The sequence below is a fragment of the Juglans microcarpa x Juglans regia genome, chromosome 8D (genome assembly GCF_004785595.1).
Source record: "Juglans microcarpa x Juglans regia isolate MS1-56 chromosome 8D, Jm3101_v1.0, whole genome shotgun sequence".
NCBI lineage: Eukaryota > Viridiplantae > Streptophyta > Magnoliopsida > Fagales > Juglandaceae > Juglans > Juglans microcarpa x Juglans regia.
In genome coordinates, this window is record NC_054608.1 from 30,555,448 (window position 1) to 30,578,856 (window position 23,409).

The following is a 23,409-nucleotide window of genomic DNA, read 5'->3' on the forward strand; positions in this document are numbered from 1 at the left end:
ACCGAAAATCTTCTTTTTTTGTTGGTTGCCTCACCCTTTTCTTGTCAATATGATATATTGTGAATTTGTGTGTCCTTTTTGGGATTATGCAAGATTAGAACTTTGCTCCAATTAAACTTTGGTCATTGACAAATATATTTCAAGTAGTCTAGGAGTACGTTTGTGATTCTGTTAAATTTGATATATCTGGTATGTATATTTGTATATTATGTTCTCAAAATTTGTTTGTGGTATTTCAATCACCTAACAGGGCAATTTGAATCATCACGTGGTCAGTCTGGAGGCTTAAGAAGTTCAGATCTTTGTACACCAGAGGTAGCTGTGAAAAGATTTAGCTGATCATGACCATGAAATTACTTGTATCTGGCTTAATATTTTATTCTTTATCCATTATTCATAATTCTAAAAAAAAATCTGTTATTTACTTTTCCATTTGCTTTTAGACTGCATATGATTGTGACAACCCAAAGGAGTCCGAGTCTCCTCGATTTCAAGCTATTCTGCGTGTCACAAGTGCACCTAGAAAGAGGCCTGCTGATATCAAAAGTTTTTCTCATGAACTAAATTCGAAAGGTGTTCGGCCTTTCCCATTTTGGAAGCCTCGAGGCTTAAATAACTTGGAGGTACTTGTGTTTTAGATTTGCATTTATATTTTCTAGCAGACAATGAATGTGCTTTAGAAGTTTTGTATGTTCTTAATTTCCTTGCTTTTTCATGCAGGAAATATTGGTCATCATACGGGCAAAATTTGACAAAGCAAAGGAAGAAGTAAACTCTGATCTGGCTATTTTTGCGGCAGATCTGGTTGGAACTCTTGAAAAAAATGCAGATAGTCATCCTGAGTGGCAGGAAACTATTGAGGACTTGCTGGTTTTGGCTCGGAGTTGTGCTATGACTTCTCCCGGGGAGTTTTGGCTTCAATGTGAAGGCATAGTTCAGGAATTGGATGATAGGCGTCAAGAACTTCTGCCGGGTATGCTAAAGCAGCTTCATACTCGAATGCTTTTCATTCTCACAAGGTGTACCAGATTGTTGCAGTTCCACAAAGAGAGTTTGGCTGAGGATGATGGTTTCCAGCTTCGTCAATCTAGAATCCTGCATTCTGCAGAAAAAAGAATTCCTCCCAGCATGGGAAGGGAGTATAAAAGTTCTATTGCCGCAAAGGCCTCAAAGGCAGCTTCAGCTAGGAAATCCTACAGTCAGGAGCAGCGCAGCTTAGATTGGAAGAGAGACCATGTTATTCAACCAGGAAATTTTTTCGCCCCTCCTGCAGATGACAGTTCTAAGAACTTGGAATCTCCCTTAGGTAGGGGTCGTATGGCTTCTTGGAAGAAACTCCCATCTCCACCAGGAAAAAGTATGAAAGAAGCTGCTCTGTTGAAGGAGCAGAATGAGGGTAAGGTCAATTTTTTGAAGACAGCCAACAACAGGAGAGCGATTTCTTGCACAGATTTGGCTGTAGCTAAGGCTCCTGAGCTTCCTCCTGCAAAAGATTCTCATGAACATTCTTCCAAGCACCAACACAAAGTGTCTTGGGGTTACTGGGGTGATCAGCAATTTATTTCTGATGAAAGTTCAATTATATGTCGCATTTGTGAGGAGGAGGTCCCCACTTTAAATGTGGAAGACCATTCAAGGATTTGTGCTATTGCTGATCGATGTGATCGGAAGGGTCTAAATGTCAATGAGCGTCTTGTCAGAATTGCTGAAACTCTTGAGAAAATGATGGAATCATTTGCTCAGAAGGATGTTCAACATTTAGTGGGAAGTCCAGATGTTGCAAAAGTGTCAAATTCAAGTGTGACAGAAGAATCTGATCTTCTCTCTCCAAAACTCAGTGATTGGTCCCATAGAGGCTCAGAGGACATGCTTGATTGTTTTCCTGAAGCTGATAATTCTGTCTTTATGGAGGACCTGAAAGGTTTACCTTCCATGACATGTAAAACTCGATTTCAAGGAATGACGACGTCATCTGCTGGTAGTATGACTCCTCGGTCTCCGTTATTGACACCAAGGACCAGTCCAATTGACTTCCTCTTGGCAGGAAAGGGTGCCTACTCGGAGCATGATGATGTTCCGCAGGTATCTCCTTTGTCTTAGAAAAAATCTACACAACCTTCTACTATTCACACAACCTCCACACACCACACTTTTTTTAATTTTTATTATTATTTTTTTTATTAAATATTTAATATATGAATAATGAATAGAAGAATTGAATTAGTTTAAAAAGAATAAACTAAAAAGAAATTAAAAAAATTAAAGAAAATATGGTGTGTGGAGGTTGTGTAGCATTGCTCGTTAGTATCAATGCTCCCCCCCCCCCAAAAAAAAAAAAAAAAAAATTAGAGATGGTTTATTTATTGGAGTGTGAATGAGAAAGGAAGATAGAACTACACCATCCAATATTATTAAAGGTAGCTCAATTAACATTTAACTGCTTATTTTATCCTAAACTTTCTTAGAAGAAAACTCTTGCCCTAGTCTTGGGGCTGCTTTATAAAACTAACTTTTAATTTAATTGACTTTTCCGTTATTGACATACTTAAGAAACATTCCCTTCAATTTTGTTTCCCCAAGGGTATAGCAGTGCTATTTTTTTCTAGGACAGTTTTATATGAGAAATGGTTTGCTACACTTTTTTCTAGAAGCTGACTGAATTCAAACTTTAATTTGTAGGATTTAAATGTGGCTATGTAAAATTATAGAACTAATGGATATAGCATACACCATTTTGAAGAAAATGATAAAACTTTTTAGGTTACTTGTTTTTTTTTAAGTAATGCAATTTTATTAAAAGCGCAGAGGGCACAACTCTAGCATCCAGGAACTATACAAAAGGATTCACCCACACTGCCATAGAAAATAAAAGAGCAAAAGTTATAAATTCTAGAAAGTTAGTGAAATGGGAGCTTGCATAAGCAATCGGCAAAACATAGAGGTACTGAACACAATGGCTCTTAACCCTGATACCGACCTCCTATTTTCATTTGATGAATAAAATTTTCTTATAAAAAAAAAAAACCCTAATACTGACCTCTCATGATCTTCAAAAGTTCGGGCAGTGCTCTCTTGTCAAATGCACCACCTTACGCACAAGCAGGCTGATGCAGCATAAAGAACAAGTCTAATGCTATGAACGTAGTGGAATAGAAAAAACACCGATTTGCTTCACAAATATGAATCAACTCAAGCATTCACTCTAAGATAGAAATAAGGAATAATTCTCTCAAGAAGTATTTTCATCATAAATATCAAATAATAATAATCAACAGTATTGCTCTTGTATATGTCCCTTGTACTTGGGCTATGTCTATCTCTATCAATAAAATTTGTTTACTGATAAAAAAAATCAACAACCCTCAAAATGACCGGAGACTTGCCTTTATATAGGCTTACAATCAAAGAACTTAGCATAAAATAGAACTCTAAACTTAATCTTAATCAAACTCTAGATAATGCCAAACCTATTTTAAATCAAACTCACAATAGCATTATCTGGTCCATATAACTCCTAATTATCTCAAGCACTCAAATTATAAACCAAATCGAATTAAAACTTAAAATATGGAATTAAACAATATATGGAATTGCCATTTGACCTAGTTGTCAAGTGAAGTCTTTTCTAATACTCGCTCAACCAAATGTTGAGTGAGCGTTGAGCGAACTCTCTGGTTGGGCTTTTCTTGTGCGATTTCATGCCATTTTCAAGCCATCTTGTCCTCTAGGCCCTTGATAGCCATGCACCCTGCATCATTCTCTCTAGGCTGGAGAGAATTCGTCCTTGAATTTTGCATGTTGTTACCTCGATTCTTTGAATGCCCTATCAACTCCATCTTCCACTTCCTTTGTAATCTCATCCCCATGCAAAATAGTATTCAACATGTCGCCCTTCAAAATCAAACTTTCTTTCCACATCTCAAATCCAGAAGCAATATTTTGCGTGAGAAAATTTTGAAAGATTTTCATCAATTCCAAGGAAATCAACATGATTAATTTCCGCAAAACCCAAATGAAATTCTTCACACTTCAGCTCTTCATCATTCTCTTTGATAATTTCTAGGATATAATTTTTTTAAAAAGATTTGTACTTTTTAACTAAAGTAATTACTTCCTCCATTAGGTCATGTTCATCCAAATAGGTATTATAGATTGGTGTGGAGCTCCAATTTATGGAAGAATGCTTCTCCTCAAGGTCATCTTCCTTGGAGTAGTCATCATAAGTTGTTATAGAATCCCAAGTTTCGTCAACTTTTTACTCACCGCTATTATCATCTTCACAGTCCTCCTTGTCCTCTCCCTGGTGAAGTGGATTCTAATGATGTCAAAGCCATGGTGCCACCTTTAGAGCGTTTGTACGATCAATCAAAGCTTCCATCTGTTGTGCGTACATCTCATGTAGTTCTATATGCTGCATCCACTGAGTCTCTAGTTGTTCATTTCGTTGTGCAACATCATGTTTGTACACTTTCTCCTCCCAAGCGACTCCTCCACGTACATAGCAGAAAATCAAACTGAGCTCTAATGCCAATTGATACATTGGTTAAGCAAGTTTGCTTGGATACCAATTGATGCAGAGTCTTGACCAGATTAGTGAATAGACAAAACACCGATTTACTTCACAAATATATGAATGAACTCTTCTGTAATTCCTAAAGCACTCACTCTAAGATAACAGGGGATAAAGTAAAACTTTCTCAAAGAGTATTTTCATCATAAATATCAAATTGTAATAATCAACAACCCCCCTCAAAATGACCATAGACATGCCTTTATATAGGCTTACAATCAAAGAACTTAAAATAAAATAGAATTATAAAATCAATCCTAATGAAACTCTAGATAAAGGCTGTTCCCGAACACCCGGTGCCAATCACGTCGTCCATAAAAGTCCTAATTATCTCAAAAACTCATTACAGACCAAATTGAATTTGAACTCTCCCTAAAATATGGAATTAAACAATTTTTGGAATTGTCGCTCGATTGAGACTTGAGTGAGTTGTCAAGCAAAGTCTTTGCCTAATACTTGCTCAACCAAACATTGATCAAGTGTCAAGTGAACTCTTGGGTTGGGATTTTTGCGTGTGGTTTCCTTTCATTTTCAAGTCGTCTCATCTTCTAAGCCGTTTTATGTCCTTTATAACCATGCATCCTGCATCACACCACTTGCAGGGGCATGACCCACCTCAATCCCTAACTGTTGAACATCGCTAGCCAGTTCATAATGAAGAAAAAAATGATTGATTCTTCCCCATTCTCCTTGAACGCCAATGTATTATTACATTGTAACTCTTTTACAAATTATCTACTGTTAAGATCTTCCCTAAAGCTGCCTCCCAAGCGAAAAAAGCTACCCTTGGAGGGCTTTATTTCTCCAAAACACATTTCCAAGAAAATGATCTGCCGACTGGAGGGATGAGTGCCTTGAAAAAAGACTAGATCTCAAAGACCTGTTGGATGGGACCCAACACATTTGATCATTGCTGCCCATTCTCCATCTAAAGGAATACAACTTGATATGGTATGAAGAAAGCAGCTCCAACTCCCAATCAAGGGCAGGTTTAATAAAAGTAACATTTCAATGGAGCATATTATCAGAACTTTGCAAATGTGCTGAGTCAATCTATATTACCTCAAAACATTTAACAAGACCACAAATTGATTCTGTGCCTGATGCAATTTAGAGTGCTTTCCTCTTATATTTGTTTGAATTTATATGCGAACAAGTTTCGCTTTTAATGTCATCAAGTTGATATTTTATTATGGGTGTTACAGATGAATGAACTTGGTGATATTGCACGGTGTGTTGCAAATACACCTTTGGATGAAGATCGCTCTATGCCATATCTATTATCTTGTCTTGAAGACTTGAGGCTTGTCATTGACCGCAGGAAGTTTGACGCGCTTACGGTGGAGACATTTGGGGCACGCATTGAAAAGCTGATTCGGTGAGAATTTAACTGCTGTATTTCTTGAATATTTCAAGTTAAAAAGTGAGCATTTTACCATGAATGGTTCTTGTACAAAGTGTGTTCAGCATTTCTTATGTTCAAGCATGCATTCCCATGACTATTGATGGAAGTTTTTCAATGTGACTTTATATTGGATGTCATAACATGATTTAATCATAATTAATTAATTACATGTAATTAATTGTGATTTTCTAGGGAGAAGTATTTGCAGCTCTGTGAGATGGTGGATGATGAAAAGATTGATATAACCAGTACAATAATTGATGAAGATGTTCCTTTGGAGGACGATGTGGTTCGTAGTTTGAGAACAAGCCCCATACATTCATCCAAGGACCGTACCTCTATAGACGACTTCGAGATTATAAAACCTATCAGTCGGGGAGCATTTGGACGGGTTTTCTTGGCTAAAAAGAGAACAACAGGCGACCTGTTTGCGATAAAGGTACCGCTTATGATGTTGCTTCTGTGTTTTCTTTTGGAGAAAGAACTTTTTATCCTCAATAAATCATGCTCACCTATGTGATCTGCATAGTTTATCATTGTTGCTTTATTAGTGTTATATCTGTGTACTTGCTTTTATTACCATCCAAGGTTCTTTAAGCATAATATGACATATTTGGATATGCTATATTATTGTTCTTTTAGACATTTTTTAATACAATATTATATGACAATTGGATAACTACATTCTCGAGCTCAAGCTTATAATTTTGTCACATAAGTACCCTCATTGAATTCCGATTTACTAATCATTAAACTTGTGTAGTTTCAACCCATATTGCGAATAACTTCTGCTGTTGCTGAACCTAACCTGTGTAGTTTACCCTCATATCCTGAGGCCCTATGGAAAATGGTGATTGAAAAACAAATATGGTGGTTTATGGGGGGGATGGTGTACTAGAGAAGTTAGAGGGGCTTATGGAGTGGGCCTGGAAACACATAAGAAAAGGGTGGGGGGTTTTCAATCAACACTTTAGACTTCAGGTGGGTGTAGGTACCAGAATTAGATTCTAGAGAGATGTATGGTGTGGTAATAGTGCCCTACAAGAGCTATTTCCTTCTCTTTTCCAGATTGCAAGTGAGAAAGATGTCACAGTGGCGGAAATTATGGGGGTCTCGGGAGGGAGGATTCTCTGGAATATTAACTTTAGTAGGGCGGCACAAGATTGGGAAATGAGCAGTTTTGTAGATTTTTATAGCCTAATATACTCCATACGACCAAACATGCAACATAAAGATGGTATGTGGTTACCTACAAGGAAAAGTGTCTTTTCTGTTCGCTCCTTTTATAAAGCTCTCACACAAGAGTCTGACACTTAGTTTCCATGGAGAAGGCTCTGGAGGCACAAGGCACCCCCTAAATCCTCATTTTTTGTGTGGACAGCTTCACTAGGAAAGATTCTCACCACCGACAACCTGAGGAAAATGAGGGTAATCATTGCAGATTGGTGTTGCATGTGTAGAAGAAGGGGTGAGTCGGTGGATCATCTTCTTCCACATTGCAAGATAGCAAGGGAACTCTGGAACAAGGTGTTTAGTAGATTGGATCTAGCGTGGGTTATGCCAGAGTCCGTGATGACAGCGATGGCGTGTTGGACAAATATCAGAGGCATGGGGTAGATCAAAGCAGTTTGGAAGATGATCCCTATATACATCATGTGGTGCTTGTAGCAAGAACGAAACAAGTGGACGTTCGAGGACAAGGAGAGATCGGTGGATGAGCTAAAAGTTTTATTTTTAGAACTCTTTGTACTTGGGCTATTGCTATGGACTTTAATGGCTTGGACTTACATAATTTCCTTGCTTCTAATGCGCCTACTTAGTTAGGGCATAAGAGTTTTGTAATTGGCATTTTGCCCATTATTTTATTAATAAAATCTGTTTACTTATCAAAAAAGAGTTTGTGAGGGGAGGGCTGAAAAGGATTTGTTTCATTGCTTTTACAAGGTGTTTGTATTTTTCTGTTCTTTTTCCGGATTTGGAATCAGAGCAGAGCTCACTGACACTTTCATGGAGCTTTTCGATTGGTTGGCATAGGGAGTAAGCCAGCTGGGCCAAAAATACCATTTGTTTTGGTCAGTAATCTGTCGTATGTGGAGTTGCTAATGGGGTAAAGGCGGACTCCGATTCCGGCAACCAACACCTCACAGGTTAATTCGAGCAAAATTTGCTGTAGAATTTTTTAAAATATAGTTGGTGGAGGTGTGCAAGAGAAGATCATAAAAAAATACACCCTTCTAGCTGGACCAAGCTTAAAAAAACCACTTGCCAGGGAGAGTGGTTTTGATAGGAACCCATGTCTTGTGGCCCATGGTCAAGCCACTAGCCAAGTCAAGACGAGGTTGGACAGTCCCAAAACAGGCCCACGGGCATGCCATGGGACCTGCCTTGACATGCCCAGGGTGCCCAAGGAGGTTGGTGACCAAACCAGCTCATTCAACATGCCCAGCGTGCACAGCACGCGCAGCCCAGCGTGCACAGCGCGCCCAGCACGCATGCCGCGCGCGCGCGCACGTCAGCGCCCGCGCGCGCACGTCTCGCCCGTACCCCGCGCGCACGCCTCGCCCGCGCGCGCGCCCCAGCACGCCCAGCGCCCAGACCAGCCCAGGGCCCTGTCAGCCAGCCTAGCCCACCCATGGGCTCATGCATGCCATGGGTCAACTTGGCCCATGCCAACTATGTTAATTGTTATTATTAATTTTTATTTAATTATTTATTTTCCAAGGGACCTATTGGGGGTTTCCAACTTGTTATCCTTATAAATAGGACCCTTAGCCTTTGCATTCACATCTTTTGGCAAATTCCCTAGTGGGTAGACTTTTTGTTCTTGAGATCATATTTCGGTGTTTGAGCACTTGGGCTTTTTGGGTGCAATTCGTGAATCCCAAAGAAAGGATCACACCTTGCAATTCGTGAATAGGTGTGGTTCATTCCATCTATCTTGTTCTTGCAACTTGGTGCAATTCGTGAATCCAAGTTGTGTTAATCTATTTATGAGGTTTATTTCAATTATTGTGCAATCCGTGAATCAATAGTTGAAGTATTATCTTGTTCTTGCAACTTGGTGCAATTCGTGAATCCAAGTTGTGTTCATCAATATATGAGGTTTATTTCAATTATTGTGCAATCCGTGAATCAATAGTTGAAGTATTATCTTGTTCATCCATTATCTATCATTGTCCATATATGTTCTTCATCTTGTTCATATATTTTCTTGCATATCAAAATATCCTTAAATCATAAAAAGAGTCTTCATATTCTTTGTTGAGTCCATTCATTCATAGTGTTCATCCATTGTTCATTGGTGTCATCCATTCAATCCAAACCAAACACAAATTTCGACCACCTTAGTGTTTGTCATCCTTTCCATAAGTTTGTCAAACCTTCCATAAATTCTTCCCTCCATTAAATTTGCCCTAGCCGAAACACATATCCCTTGCCAAGTCCCACTCAATTTCGGCAACTACTTGCCATATTGGGAGTGACCTAGCCACCCATTCCACTTACCAAACTTGTGTTCCTATAATTTAGGAACCCTAGTTGACCCAAACACTTCACCATTCTCGGCCAAATCACTTCCAAATTGAGTTCCTAGATTCTAGGAACAACTTCCTAGAATCACTCTCTATCCTTGTTCGGCCAACCCTAGCCAACCACATCCTTACCCCAACTCCAAAACCCTAAACACAAACCCTAGCCAAGTCCATCATCTAATCCATTGACCTAGCCATCCATCAAGAGTCCTCTTTGGCAACTTCCTTAATTCAAGGAAAGTTGACTCAATCCCATCCAATCCCCTAATTCTAGGAACTTCCCTAGAATCACTCCATCCCTCCAATCACTCATCCAATCCCTAAAATCTCTCAAGGCTCCCTAAGGTGATTCCTTCCTTTTAGGAGACTTGACTTCATCCAATTCAAATTCAAATTCAAATTATCCTCATCACTCAAAGATTCCTTCCATCTTTCTAACTTACCTTCTCCATTCCTAAGACAACTAAACCCTAGCATCATCCTAAGCTCAAACCCTAAGCCATCTCTTGCTAATCTCGAAATCCATCTTAGCCACCCCACAAAACCCTAGCTACACTACACCATACTTACCCAAATCACCATCCAAGTGGCCTAAACATCAAGGGTAACCCTTAGGCCATTCCCATTGCATCACACACCCATAATCCTAAGCCAATCTTCTTCATAGTCCACGGCAACCCTAGTTGCTTCCAACCCAAACCCTAACCTCATTTCATCCATTCCACCCTAGCCTCCATCATCTCGGCACTTTACTCAAGAACAAGTCTAGCCACCCACATTGATTTGTCTTAGCCTAAACACTTAGCCTACTCAAATACATCATCATTCCATCACCCAAACACCACCATTTTGTGGAAGGCCAAGCAAGTTGGCAAGGTCACTCGGTCGTCATCTTCACCAAGGCAAACTAGTGGACCTTAGTGTTAGGGACAAGACCGGGGTCCCTAACAGGTTTGCTGTAGATGGCATGCCAGCTTTTTTTTTTTTTTTTTTTTTTTTTTTTTTTTTTCCGGAATGGAGATTTCTTAGTACCATTTGTACAAGGAGATGCTTGCTGAAAAAATAACGAGGTGGAGGAGTTAATAGAAATGTTGGATTCAGGCTTAGCATCTTCTGGCCCTCAGTGAGGTCATAATGCATGGGCCAAGCCTAAGCCTAATCAACATGGGCAGGTGGGTTTCTTATAGATGCGGAGAAGAACAATGGTGGTTTGCGGGCTTTATTTTTTGGGTCAACACATAAGAAGAGGATGGGATCTTTTCTCTAGACATACTTAGTTTGAGATGGGAGATGGGTCTTGGATCAAATTTTGGTGGTTGGTGTGGCGATAGAACCCTCAAGGAAGCCTATCCAGGAAATGCGAGGTAACAGGAAGCCTCAATTGCAGATCTCGTAGAACTATCTAGTGCCTTTCCTCATTGGAATGTCACTTTCTTCAGAGCCACATAAGATTGAGAATCCTATCTACTCTACCAGATTGAGGCTGATGAACTTGTCTAGAGTCCTTTGAAGAAAGAGAAGTTGACGGTTCTTTCATTCTATAAATCTACTACTATGAACAATGCTAATCCATTTCCATTGCAGAGCATTTGGAAAACTAAGGCACCCCAAAAGCAGCCTCGTATAGACAGCCTCCTTAGGGAAGGTCCTTGCCATAGATAATTGAAGGAAATATTGGATTATAATAACGAATTGGTGTTGCATGTGCAAAATGAGTGGGAAGACGGTTGATTATTTACTTCTTCATTGTGAGGTGGCCCTGACTCTATGAATGACTTCTTTGCTAGATTGAGATTAGCTTGGGTGATTTCGAAGGGTGCGGTTGATTTCATAGCAAATTATCAGTTGTAATTCGCAAATTGCATCAATATGGAGGATGATTTCCATTTAGCTTTGGTGGTTTCTTTGGAGGGAGAGGCATGATAGAAGTTTTGAAGATTGAAAAAGGTCAACGACTGAGCTTAGAGGTTTCTTTTTTAACACTTTAATCCATTTGTTAGTTGTTATAGATTTCAATGGGCTGAATTTCCACAAATTCCTTGCATCTCTAGACAATCATGCTCAAGTGTTGCTCTTGTATATGTTCTGTGTACTTGGGCTATTCTTATTATCATCAATAAAACTCTTGTTTACCGATAAAAAAGGAAGTTTTTAGGTCAACTTCTGTCAAGGATCGACTAAAGCCCAATCAAACGAGTCGGCCTCTTCTAAGGCGTGTTCCAATTATCCAAGGTCCAACTGTTTCTTTACAAGGAAAGTTGGCCAGCAGACCTATGTCATTCAAGGACCAGGCCAGTCCAAAACCCATTCTTGAGTGGCTGGAAAAATTATGGGTTGGGGCTTCATCTCATTTAGTAGCTCAAGTTGCAAGAAAGGGCATGGGTACTATGAGATCGTCATGGCATAGCCATTTCTCAGTCATTCACGGCCCCAGTGAACGTTCGGAGTTCCACTGCAGAGTTATGATCTCAGGGCCTTTAGAAATAGCACCTTCTCATGTCGTGTGGCTAGTTTTTCAGATAACACTTCTTGAGGATCATTTAAAGCTTCTTATTAGTGATTCTGGCCCAAAAATGGCCGATAAGGTAGGGGTTAGGGCTGTGTAAGCAATCCTAGAGGTTCAAAAACAGAGACTTCTCTTTGCGGAGCATATGTTGCATGGTGTTGTGCAGGAGTTTGTGGGGATTTCAGCACCTAGACTGGGTGTAATTCAGATTCGAGGGGAACTTCTGGGGGATTTTGCTTATATAGTATAGAAGTATGGTGGAAAAAATTGATATTTGTGTGGGGGAGTTTATTGTGACTTGCTCTCTCATAAGCCTTTACCATCATTTTGAATGGGCCTTTTTGGTTGTTATGGTCCTAGTTTGGATTATGCTAGAAACTATTATGGATGAATTGGGTGGGTTGATGAACTGGTGGAACTTGTCCTGGTGTATTGGAGGATATCTTAATGTAACTCACTTTCCTAGCGCTAGATAGTGTAAAGTACTTTTTTGTCCAGCTTTCGCAGATGTATCTGAAATTTATCGTTGAACGGAACCTCATTGATCCTCCACTGGTTAGTGGAAATTTCACATGGTCAAATAACCGAGATACCCTTCATGGTGCAGGATTACTAGATTCCTCTTCTACCCCGAGTGGGAGGACAGTTTCCTGAAGTAACCCTGAAGGCTATGCTCAGATCATTTTTCAAGTCTTCTTGACTGTGGAAATGTCCTTGAAGGTAAAAGGTACTTCAAGTTTGAAACCGTGTAGCTAAAAAAGATGAAACTATGGTGGATTCTTAAAGCTTTCACGGCTCACTGAGTTTCAAACTCAGAGCTTTGAAAGCTTATTCAAGAATTTGAGGAGGTGCTTGACAGTGTAGAAAGACCAACTCCTAAATTAGGTGATAGGTCTTGATAATTCAGAAGAAGTGTGAGCTTTATGTAAGAAAGGCTACTACCATTAATGACTTGGGAAGGACACCCTTTCTGAGGAGGTGAATTGGAGACAAAATCAAAGGCACTGTAGTTAAGAGTTGGAGATAAATGCATTAAGTTTTCCACCTTGTGGCCAATTCTAACTTCCAATAACTCTCAAATTAGTGACCACATTGCATAAAGAGTTTGTATATTGAACAGTTCAGATAGTGGCCTAAATTGGATGGCCCTTTTTTGTAGTCTCTTGATGAGGATGAGGTGAATTGGTTGGAGAAAATATTGAAGAAAGTGAGGTTCATGAGGTGGTAAGAGCCCTCAAATGGTGATATGGCCCTAGGGCTTGATGGTTTCTCGCTTGCCTTTTTCCAAACTTGTAGAGAGGTAGTGAAAGAAGATATTATGAATGTGTTTAAGGATTTCCATGCTAAAGGCAAATGTTAAAAGTGCAACCTTTGTTAGAGCGCACTCATTGGATTAGCTAAAAGCTAAATCCAATGAGAATTTAGCTATTGAACCATAAAATATATCACATTGGAATAACTATATTCCAAATATTTGGAATATAGCTACAGTAACTTTTAAAGTAATTTCCAAATTTGAAAGACACTGTTTATTCATCAAATCCATTTTATATCATTTGTTTCTCTCTCCCGATGTCTCCATCAATGTCTTTCTAGTTTCTATTTTTAACCCATAATTTAATTAGAATATGATTACTAATTAATATATAATATTATGAATAGTAAAATATGATAAAATAAAATAATTTCATAATTAAAAAAATTAAAATATTTTTGAAATTATTAAATATTTTTAAAAATAATTTTATAATCCAATGTAGAGATTTAATGTGAATAGCCAAAGTCAAATTCATCTTTTATTATTTTATTGTCATATAATGAAAAAATGGCTATTCCAATGTGGAGACTTGTGTGAATGGAATAGCTAAAAGCTAAATTCATCTTACATTCATAAAAAATGTACTTTAACTTTAGCTAATCCAATGAGAGTGCTCTTAGTTTTATCGGAGGCTGTTGATGTTAAGGATTTTCGATCAATCGGTCTTGTCAGCCAGTCTAGAAAATCATTTCCAAACTACTTGCCAAATGATGATGGTGTTGGAGAAAATTATTTCCAAGTCTAGAAACCTTTTATTAGAGGAATTCAGTTCTCATTGCTAATGAATGTCTTGATCCAAGATCTCGTTCTGGAGAGCCAAATGAGTCTATGTAAGTTGGACATAGAAAAACAAATGATTATGTCAATGAGGAATTCTTGCTGTATATGATGAAAAAACATATGATCACCTAATGAATCCCATTTTCCTTCGTTTCTAATGCTTCTTATGAGATTTTTTTTTTATTGTTTTAATCACATTAGAGAAGAGTATCTTTTATTTGCTTTTGGAAGGTTTTATGGCGATATTTTCCTTCACCTTGTCATTTTATTTATTTTTATATAACCATGGAAGCCATCCTTATCAGATTATCATTCTATGTTTGTGAGTTGTCATTGAGCTGTGAAGGATCTTAGGTTATAATTACATCTGATATATGTACAATTTGCAACAGGTTCTTAAAAAGGCAGACATGATCCGTAAGAATGCTGTTGAAAGTATATTAGCAGAACGTGATATTTTAATTTCAGTTCGCAATCCTTTTGTGGTAAGCAAGTCTTGCTAGCTTGGCATTTCACATTTGGTTGAAAATTTTAAATCTGTTATAACATCAATTTCAGGTTCGCTTCTTCTATTCTTTTACATGTCGTGAAAACTTATATCTTGTAATGGAGTATCTGAATGGAGGAGATTTATATTCCTTGTTGAGAAATTTGGGCTGCCTAGATGAGGATGTTGCTCGTGTATACATAGCCGAAGTTGTAAGTATATGTTTTTTTTTTTTTTTTGAAATGTGATTGTTTCTTATGTTATGGTGCAATTATGATATCTGTGGACTGTTCTTTCTTTCTTTTGTTTTTCTTTGGGGGTGGTGTGGGCATGAGGGGTTGTGCAGGTTCTTGCTTTGGAATATTTACATTCTCTGCATGTGGTCCATCGTGATTTGAAGCCTGATAATCTTTTAATTGCACATGATGGTCATATTAAGGTGACTATATCTTGTCTTTTCCTTGATCTTCTATTTTAGGCAGATTGTTGAACTTGCACATTTTTTTTTTAATAATGTTTATAGCTTATTTATTCCATTATGACTGGCTGGTATAAGCAGATGCATGATGACTTTGTTGGTTCCCCTTATAGTATGGGCCAAATATTGATCACTAGAAAATATGTAAATGATGCAAAAATAATTTATTATCATTTGTTTACATATATATATATATATATATATATTTTTTTTTTTTTGCTTCATATGTATAAAAAAATATTTTTTTTTTGCTTCCTTTCAGCTACAATAAATTGAAAACAAAAGGAAAAAAGATAAAAGAAAAAACAGCTGACACATGTTTAATTGGTCATGGTTGACTCATTTAGTATGCCTGGTGAATTTTATTATAATGTTTTACCATTTAATGATTAATTGGGAGTGAGCAAGGTATCTTGACCCCATTAACTCTTACCAAGTGAAACAATTGTGGTCACAGTTCTATATGGGCAGTCCCCGACATGATGTTGCCATTATTGATTTTCTTATGTATCAACACATGCGTTGCATATCATGTGTGAAACTCTAGTCTAATGGTTATAGAAGTACGTGAAGCAACATGAGGAAAATGAAAGAGGAAAACACCAGCATATCATAATGTAGATTTTAGGGCTCTGTAGTGAATAAGAATAGGAAAAGTGGAAAATTGTCTGTAAATGAAAACTCTCACACTCTCCTCCTTACTATTGTGATATACACATTTCAGGTTACATTTGACACTTATACACTCATGGATTAACTTAATACAATTATTCCTTCCAACACTTCCTCTTAACCTGGAGCATATATATCGTATTAAGCCGGCTTGAAACAAATAAACTTTAGTTGATTAGGGCATGAGGGTTGGAAAAGTAACACCACATTGTGTGCAATGTGTCATCTTTAATAGTTTAGGGGGTACATTGCAAACGCGTATCAGCTAGATGGTGGAAAGTGTATTTCCCCTATATATATATTTAGGCTACAATTGACAATTATACCCTTATGGGGTATATTAGATGTAATTATATCCTCTCAAACATATATCCAAATTCTTTTGGGCACTAGAGGGTTTTATTGCCTATGTTTCAGGAGTAGCTAACCATTTGCCTAGCCTTCCTTCCTCACCTTATTAATTAAGGTGACATATATATATATATATATATATACACACATACATACATATAACTTTAATTTGAAGTCGTTTGATTTAGTAGTAGGTTCATTTGCATAATATTTCGAATGAGAAGAAATTTATAAAGCTTTGCTGACCAGTCTAACTGTTCCATGGTTACACTGTTTGGTTTTCGAGCATTGGCAGGAGGTAAATTTTTATTGAAGTGTTGTGCAAAATGACTTTCCCATTTGTATGGCTTCCGCTAAATATTAACTTATGCTACTTCACATTTTGTTTCCGTTAGTATATGCCTGTGCAGCTGCGCACTTCTAGATGAAGAAAGATATATACGTGCCTATACATATACTTATATGTATCTGATAGATTTGTGGCTCTTTTGCTCAGTTATCAGGGTCTAACAACATATTCTTGATATATGTTTCATGCATAATTTTTTTTTGAAATTGCAAAAGTTTTAGATAATAGAATTTCTTTTCATGCATCATGAAGTACGGTGGTGGAGGGATGATTACTTTAATAGTCCTTGTCTCTGGAGTTCCTGTATATAGAGGCAATTCTGGAGAATCAAAATTTGGGTGCAACTGCACTTGAAAGCCTGAGACCTGAGACTTGTACAAATTTTAGCCGAGAATATAAAATTTAGTTTTGAGAAAGAGAAATTTTCCCCTTGCTTGGCTGGTTTTAAGTAGACCTTTTATTAATCATATAATTGGCTGACGCAACCTTGAAACTCCTTGTTTAGACCTTTTTTTAATGGTTCTGCTTTATGTTTCTATCAAAGATATATGTATAAAAAAAAAAAAAAAAAAAAAAACTTAAGAAAGGTTCCTGTGTGCCATCTGTGCAGTTAACAGACTTTGGGCTTTCTAAGGTTGGTCTCATAAATAGCACTGATGACTTGTCTGCTCCAGCAGTTAGTGGGACATCCCTACTAGTGGAAGATGAACCTAAGTTATCTGTATCCGAGCATCAGCAAGAAAGGCGGAAAAAACGTTCTGCTGTGGGCACGCCAGATTATTTGGCACCCGAGATACTTTTGGGAACAGGACATGGTACGTATAGCCTTCATAGTTTAAGGTGCTATGATTATCTTGTGTGCGCTTTTCTTATTTCAACTTTAGGTTTAACTTTGGTCCTCTTGAAGGAAATGAAGCTGAAGCAAGATGGATTTCTAATGCTAAGCTACAGAGTTTTCAAACTCTCAATACTGATTAAATGTCCAATACCATGTGTTAATAAAAGCATGCTCAAGCGCAAAGCGCCAAGGCCGAATTACTGCACGAATGAAAAGCAAAGCTCATTTACAAAAGCGCGCTTTTATGTGATTCAAGCTCACACAAAAGCGTGCTTTCATAATTTTTTCAGAAAAAAATTACAAAAATCAGTTAAATACAGAAAATGATGTAATCAAATATCTAGATGATATCTAAGATTATTTACTTATCATGGCACCACAGGCTGTCATAAGTGATGTATATGCTTTGTGCCCGGTACAGTTGTCCAAATTGGCTTCCTAGGTGGATTGATATTTGATTGCTTACATTAGCATAGAAGCAATAGCCACAATTCTTGAACTTTTTTGGTCATGACCTTTCTGGTATGTTTTGATTGCACCATGTAGTTCAATTTATTTATTGGTCATTCATCATAGATGTGAATATTTTGCAAAGCACAAGAGATTATAAAAATGCCATGTTCAATTTTATTTAATTAGTTTATTACTTGATTTTTATGTTGCATAATACTCTAATAAATTGAGTTAATAGGCTAAATATATTACCATTTTTCTTTTTAAAGCTTTTTGTTGTATTTTATAGATTTTTGGTTGTTATACATCATTTTAAAAAATGTGTGCTTTTACTTTAGACAGGTGTGTCACTTGTGCTTTGCGCTTCGGCTCTAGACAGCTTTTGCTCTTAAGTGACAGTCTACTATTATGCTTCTCTCTTTCTTTCTCCCCAAACACCCACAAATATAATCTACTTGGCTGATTTGACCTTTCTTTTTGGACTGAGCAGTTATTAAAGGCCTACCCTTAGAAATAGCAGTTATTAAACTGTACGATTAATGGTCTATCATTGGACCTTTTTCCCGCAGGTGCAACCGCAGATTGGTGGTCTGTAGGTGTCATATTATTTGAATTGATTGTTGGCATTCCACCATTCAATGCAGAACATCCTCAGGTTAACATGTTGCTTATCCTGCTCACCACTGCTGTTGATAATAACATTTGCTCTGCCTCGGATTATTATTATTTGTTTAAATTGTTTGTAAAAATTAAATTGGGTGATATTTTTGTCACAGTAGTGTCTAGGATGCATAGGCTAGCCTTTGTGGCAAGATTTGTTTATGATGTTAATTTATAAGTTTAAAACATAAGAATGATTAGTTGTGTTTTTCAACTTCAGTTTTTGGGACTTGACCAAAATGCTTTTAATATTGAATTTATCAATTGATACAATGATAAAAAAAAAAAAAAAAAAATTGTGAGTTGATAGGATGAAAATGAATTAAATCACAAGCTACTACCATGCAAGTGTTAGGCTGCTGCTTGTAGAATTTGGTGTGTCAAAGATTGGGTCGATCAAATCACTTAGCAGTTATGGTGTGATAAGTTGGTTTTTATTTGCAAGACCTGGTTTTCCTCCTCAAAAGTAGATGATAACAACAATACATTTTTGAACATGGAATTGATGATACCATCAAGTCACATAGGCATATACCGATCATTTTTTTTTTCATGTTTCAGGAAGACTCATGACATGACTTACCACTTTTTAAAATCATCAAATTACTTATTTGTGTTTATGTTGATATGCTCTTAAGTGTATTTGATTGAGTTATTACTCTATGGCCTTTTCCGAAATTTTTCTTTCAGACCATATTTGATAATATTCTCAATCGGAATATACCTTGGCCCCGGGTACCAGATGAAATGAGTCGTGAAGCACAAGATCTAATTGATCGGTAAGAGCAGCATCTGATTGTCATTATATTTGATTTTTATCTGAGGATTTAGTAGTTTTTAAGTTAGTATGACTATGCTACAAGTAATTGGACTAGATGGTATTACATTATTCTTTTTCTGTCATATTATCTTACTAACTAGGATTTGGTTTACATATATAATATATGAATCCAGTAACAATTTTTTTTTTCCTCTCCATAAACATCCATGAATGCACAATGTTTACACATGGTGATTTTGTGTTATGTGAATTGTACATACGACACTGTTAAGGAATATGCAAAGTTCTTCATATAGGGGTGATATTTCTGGACTTGGTACTGAAGTGACCAGGGTAGATGGTAGTTCTTTTGAATTGATGATGTTTATTTAGTAAGTTTTTAGATGCTGATACACTAGGTTTCCAGATTACTTACAGAGGACCCTCATCAGAGACTTGGAGACAGAGGAGCATCGGAGGTGATCTTGTTAATACCTGTCCTTTAAATCTTTTTCATTTTCTCATAATATGTTAGATATTGAACTAATAAATGTAGAAGTGGAATTTACGATCCAGGTGAAGCAACATGTCTTCTTCAAAAATATCAACTGGGACACGCTTGCCAGGCAGAAGGTGTGATTGCCTGATCCTTTTTTTTTTTTTGATATAGATGAAGTATTTCTTGATGTTTTTTAGACGAATACCCACCCGTGGGTAGTCCAAGTGGTAAGGCGAACTTGTTGTGCCACATGTCACAGGTTCGATTCCCCTTGGGATCAAACTGCGATTTAAGTGGAAGGCCATGGCAGTGGCTTGCTGTGCTAGTCTCCTCTGGGGTTTAGGTTCCATGGATGAGTCCTCAGGCTCTGCCGTGGGATGGTTCCCCCATCATAAAAAAATAATGTTTTTAGATGAACTGCATGATTAAATCTCGTTTCTTTTACAGGCTGCATTTGTTCCCTCTTCAGAGAGTGCACTAGATACCAGTTACTTCACAAGTCGCTACACTTGGAATCCTTCGGATGACCATGGTTATCCAGCCAGTGAAGAGGATTCCAGTGATGCTGACAGCTTAAGTGGCAGCAGTAGTTGCTTGAGCCATCGTCAGGATGAAGTGGTATTGTTTTTCTGGTACCCCTTTGAAATTGACAAAATTATGCTCAGATTCTCCATTTTCATAAGGGACTTAGAGCATTAGCATTGGTCTATGCATATGCATATGCAAAATCACCTCTTTTGCATAACCACTTTGCCATTCAAGCAAAATTCTCATAGTGGCTTATGCATATTAGAGACAAAATAATAGTAAAATATTATTATTTTATTATTATCAATTTTTTTTATATATATTTTGCAATTAGCATCCACTACATACATTTGACATTAATAATACAAATGCAATAATAAAAAATATAATTTTTGTATATATTATATTAAAAATATAATAAAATGAAAAAATATATCTAATATATTATAATAATAAAATAAATGTGCAGGTGAAGGTTTGTTGTGTTGTTAAAGGAGGGAGAAAAGGAAAAGATTGTGAGAGAGAGAGTGGGAGAAGAGAGAAATAATGATTAAAATATGTTTTGTGGAGTGAATAGTAGTTATCCAAATTTAGATAAGCACTGTTCATAACTAGCTAAATATTTGGATATGCATAAACCAATATAGAGGATTTTAGGGTCATATTATGCAAATATGACTTTGCATATACATATGCATAGACCAATGTGGATGCTCTAATAGGCTTGTTTTGATCTTGGGCGACATCGATGACAGGTAGATGAATGTGGGGGTCTTGCTGAATTTGAGTCTGGCTCATCTGTGAATTACTCTTTCAGTAATTTCTCATTCAAGGTAAATCTTTATCTTTATGGTTTTACTTTCTGATTTGACCTTTGAAGTTCCACTAACTAGTACAAGCATGGTACATAGGTTAAGCAGAGCTGTTTCTTTGCAAATTTTTGGTCTTTATTATTTACAGTTGTGAATGTTAAATTTTCTATTGTATCAAGAATGTGAATAACCTTTACTATTCTAAAGCTTTTTTGGAATGGCAACTTAGAAACCTTGCTTTTTTCTTCTTTTTTTAAATTTTGGGGGAGAGTAGGAGGGGAATCTTTTAAAAGTGTTTCACTCAGTAGGAGTGTCTTCCCATGTTTAGAAAATTGGCCTTGCGCAGATGTGGTTCATATTAAATTGGTGCTGTCTTTATGTTTAACTCGGCAAAATGACTTAGTAGGATATCCAATATCATTTTAGCTATCGGCCTTCGAAAATGATTGATGATTCTGGGCTAAACTTATTTCTCTGCCCCCAGATATGTCTTCATGCCTTTGTGTCCTCTTGTCACATAATATAGTCATGCGGCCTCTTACTTTAATTTTGTATTTCTTGTGGTTATTCAGAATCTATCCCAGCTAGCATCGATCAACTACGACCTGCTGTCAAAGGGTTTCAAGGACGATCACCCAACAAATCCAAATGCATGACTTATCTGGAATAGGTTTTTGAATTAGTTTGATTTGGCATATTTGTGGGGCTGAATCAGTGTTACTGTACAACCTGTACCTGTACATGTATGATCTCAAAACTTTTGTGATTTTCATCCCATGTTTCATATATATCATCATGCTTTGTAATTCAGTCGATGTTTTCCATCTGCAGAAATAGAGGAGAACGTAGAGGCTAAAACTGGTTCGGGATGTTCTTTCCTTGGACTTAACAGGTCTAGTCCGGGGGTTCGATGACATTAGCTTTGAGCTGCTTGTTTGTTTTATTTTGAGAAACTTCACCCCTAATTTATGTGCCCCGGTGTTGGTTATAGTCTTGATTTTTGGTGTACGTTGATCCTTTACACCCCCCCTTTTCCTCAGTAGCAAGGAGAACTTTCCTCATATGTACAGTTTATCGTGTAGTTTATGAAATTCGTTTTTTCTGAACTTATGTGCGGTGACTTTCAGGCTTTATTGGAGATGCAGGTACCAAGACTGCAAGTGGTAGAAAAGAGTGGTTCTCTGATGATGCAGATCACTTAATGGCTTAATTCCCCTAAAAACAGGTGCTAAAATTGAGCTTGAAATGGTCTTTAAAGATTTCATCAGTATTTCTTTTGCCCAACAAAGCCTGAATTTATGTATCCAAGGTGAGTTGATTTCAAGATCTATCTTCTCAATTGAGTTAAAATCCACCACATTAAACATACAAGAAGATCATTGCTTTTAATATTAGTCGTAAACAACATACTAGCAATGCCGATAGAGAGAATATATTTGTAACTGTGAATTGTGCAATTGAAAAACATGAGACTCGCATTAAAAAAAAAAAAAATTAATAGTGGATTATACTCTTTTTCAAAACGGTTTTGCGGCGTTTACGTAGTTTACGATTGTATATAAAATTACTCGTGGCTTAGCATATGATTTGCAGCCACTAAATTTCATCAATTGTTTCAGCCCAAGTCTTATATTTGAATAGGGTTAATTGTGTCTTGGAGTTGAAAAAGGTTTGTCAAAAAACAAATTATCTGACAAATTTATACTGTTGCACATGATACCATCCACGAGAAGGGATGTGCAGCCTTAACAATAAACCTATCAAATATCAAAATAGTACAATAAAAAATAGGAAAATAAAGAGAAATGTGAGAAGTGGAGCCGATTTTTGAAATTGACCAGATATTCAAAAAGGAGAATGTTGTGAAGGTGATTTATACAACGATCTATAGTATGTTATAGAAAGTGTTGTTTTGCTTGCTGCGGAGGAAGATTGCAATAGGAGGTGGAGACTACAAAAAAGGAAAGGGAGGGCGAAGGAGGAATAGCTCCTCATTGGAATATGTATATGCTATTATAAACTCCTTGACTATGTATTGTTCATCTAATTAATTTGGATAGAGGTGTCAATTCGTGTTTGCGGGTTATGTCAAATCATGAATATTAGATTATATTGGTCAATCCGAATACGACCAGGATCAGATTTTAAAATCTTAACATGATCTATATAAATAATGGATGACACGACACAATTTGCTTAATTTGTTAGGAATTAACTTTTATTGTGTTAACTTGGACATGACCAATTTAAAATGTTAGCCTATTTAATCCGCTTCAACTCGTTAATCCGTTTAATTTCATATAAATGGGTTGAGTTAATCCGTATATTTGTTTTTTAATCCAATAAATATAATTTTATATTTAATAAAAGGATAATAATATGTATCATTTTATAATTACAACTAGATTTATGA

General features: G+C 36.9%; 1 protein-coding gene across 6 annotated transcripts in view; it reads left to right on the forward strand.

Moving 5' to 3' along the window:
* Positions 1-22,359, forward strand: part of LOC121243146 (probable serine/threonine protein kinase IREH1) — a 30,663-nt gene extending 8,304 nt beyond the window's left edge. Inside the window, exons 2-19 of one of the 6 annotated variants that reach the window (XM_041141212.1) lie at positions 251-315; positions 444-623; positions 721-2,082; positions 5,776-5,948; positions 6,168-6,414; positions 14,502-14,594; positions 14,668-14,808; positions 14,943-15,035; positions 17,057-17,261; positions 18,307-18,392; positions 19,088-19,176; positions 19,585-19,636; positions 19,734-19,790; positions 20,104-20,274; positions 20,940-21,017; positions 21,569-21,733; positions 21,828-22,001; positions 22,124-22,359. In XM_041141212.1, the coding sequence (XP_040997146.1) occupies positions 251-315; positions 444-623; positions 721-2,082; positions 5,776-5,948; positions 6,168-6,414; positions 14,502-14,594; positions 14,668-14,808; positions 14,943-15,035; positions 17,057-17,261; positions 18,307-18,392; positions 19,088-19,176; positions 19,585-19,636; positions 19,734-19,790; positions 20,104-20,274; positions 20,940-21,017; positions 21,569-21,652 (3,176 nt within the window). In that variant the 3' untranslated portion in view covers positions 21,653-21,733; positions 21,828-22,001; positions 22,124-22,359. Of the gene's footprint in view, positions 1-250; positions 316-443; positions 624-720; positions 2,083-5,775; positions 5,949-6,167; positions 6,415-14,501; positions 14,595-14,667; positions 14,809-14,942; positions 15,036-17,056; positions 17,262-18,306; positions 18,393-19,087; positions 19,177-19,576; positions 19,637-19,733; positions 19,791-20,103; positions 20,275-20,939; positions 21,018-21,568; positions 21,734-21,827; positions 22,103-22,123 lie in introns of those variants that run through there. The other 5 variants (XM_041141211.1, XM_041141214.1, XM_041141213.1 and 2 more) reach the window with 5 other exon arrangements.
* The last annotated feature ends 1,050 nt before the right edge of the window (positions 22,360-23,409 follow it).